This window comes from Octopus bimaculoides, unplaced genomic scaffold (assembly GCF_001194135.2).
Source record: "Octopus bimaculoides isolate UCB-OBI-ISO-001 unplaced genomic scaffold, ASM119413v2 Scaffold_278951, whole genome shotgun sequence".
Classification (NCBI taxonomy): domain Eukaryota; kingdom Metazoa; phylum Mollusca; class Cephalopoda; order Octopoda; family Octopodidae; genus Octopus; species Octopus bimaculoides.
Window position 1 is genome coordinate 34,112 of NW_026329821.1, and position 1,757 is coordinate 35,868.

A 1,757-nucleotide genomic window follows, 5' to 3' on the forward strand; every position below is an offset into this window, starting at 1 on the left:
TTTCAGCCTGTCCCGCAACAGCTGGTGGCAGAAAGAGCAGAGTGTGAGGCGGACGAAGACGGGGCAGTCGTCAAGAAGAGGGGCCGGCGGTGGGGGACCCATTCCAGCTCCCCCACCCGACCCGCCGGCCCCGAAGCCACTCTTTGACCACGTCATAATGCATTTCGTCGACTCGAGCCTGTACAGGGAGAAGAAACGAAGTTTTGTACCCCCGCTGTGGTCGTCAGAGAACGAGGCACACAAGGGTGAAGGCGGTGGCAGCGCCAAAAGCACTACAACAAATGACATGGAGGAGTCTGAAGTTGTGGTGGCCATGGATGGGTTGGTGAGGTCATCGGTGAATGAGGGTTTCGAGAAAGTACTTCGGTTGCTGGTTGCGAATGATAGTGGAATCCGTATGTCTGAACATGGATATATCTTCGTTGCAGGCGATGTCTTGTTGGACGAGACAACGTTCTATAACCTCGTCAATTATGTACAGATCAAAAGCATGTCAAAAACGACGGCGCGAACTGTCAACACAAACGAGAAAAATGTCAAAAGGCAGCTGTTGTTCAACGGTGGTGACGGTGGTACTGGCGGACGAGCAGCTTTCAGATCGTCAATGGCCATGGCACAAACGTGGGACGATGGGAAGAACTGTACTCACCACCGTCGTCATCACGAATCTCCTCGTTATCGGCCGGGCGCAAATGTCAAACATGGCAACGACTGTGAGTTCGTCGAAGGAATCGTAGTGACACCTGACAAACTGGACGAGTTCAGGAGACAACGCACGGCTGTCAACTGCGGTAGCAGCTCCGATGGACAGACGAGAAGATGCAAGACAAAGCAGGCCGAAGGCAGGTTCGCAGATTCAGACACAGGAGGAGCCACGAGTTCTCACTTCTACCTTGCGGACGCTTCTTATGTCCAGTGTTTCTTCAACTCAAAGGTAAAAACGCATCTTTTGGTAGCTCCTTTATTCTTCTTCTTTTTCTTCTTCTTCTTCTTTGTCTTCTTCTTCTCTTCCTTGCCTCCCTCTTCTTCTTCTTCTTCTTCTTCTCATTTTCCTTCTTCTTTTCCTTCTTCTCCTTCTTCTTCTTCTTCTTCTTTTTTTCCTTCTTCTTCTTCTTCTTCTTCTTCTTCTTTTCCTTCTTCTTTCCCTTCTTCTTCTTCTTCTTTTCCTTCTTCTTCTTCTTCTTCTTCTTCTTTTCCTTCTTCTTCTTCTTCTTCTTCTTCTTCTTCTTCTTCTTCTTCTTCTTCTTCTCTTCCTTGCCTCCCTCTTCTTCTTCTTCTTCTTCTTCTCATTATATACATACATAAATAAATATACAGACGCCTACATACACACGCATTCATTCATTCATTCATTCATTCATACATACTTACATACATACACGCACACACACACACACACACACACACACATGTGTGTGTGCATATATATTCATATGCCTTTCTATATTTATTTACAGAGCCTATTTTAGAGGTGACTGGTGCGACGTGGCAGCCAATGCGTCTTTCGTTTTCTTCTCCAACAGTCTGTTATAAATCAAAGGAGATTTAGTTGTTATTTTTCGCAGATCAAGTAACCTACCACCACCAACACCAGCACCACACCCTGTCATGAGAAATTTACTATGGATTACGTGGACTGGCCTATTCATGAATAATTGCATAGAAAAACATTATTGTTTTCTATATAATATATTTATACGTACACACTCTATCCCTACACACACACACACACACACACACACACACACACACACACA

The 1,757-nt window shown here is 45.4% G+C and overlaps 1 protein-coding gene across 1 annotated transcript in view; it reads left to right on the forward strand.

Moving 5' to 3' along the window:
* Nucleotides 1-6: 6 nt before the first annotated feature.
* Nucleotides 7-1,757, forward strand: part of LOC106883241 (chondroitin sulfate synthase 1) — a 6,452-nt gene continuing 4,701 nt past the window's right edge. Inside the window, exon 1 of the mRNA XM_014934174.1 lies at nucleotides 7-934. Coding sequence (XP_014789660.1) covers nucleotides 158-934 — 777 coding nt within the window. The 5' untranslated portion in view covers nucleotides 7-157. The remainder of the gene's footprint in view (nucleotides 935-1,757) is intronic.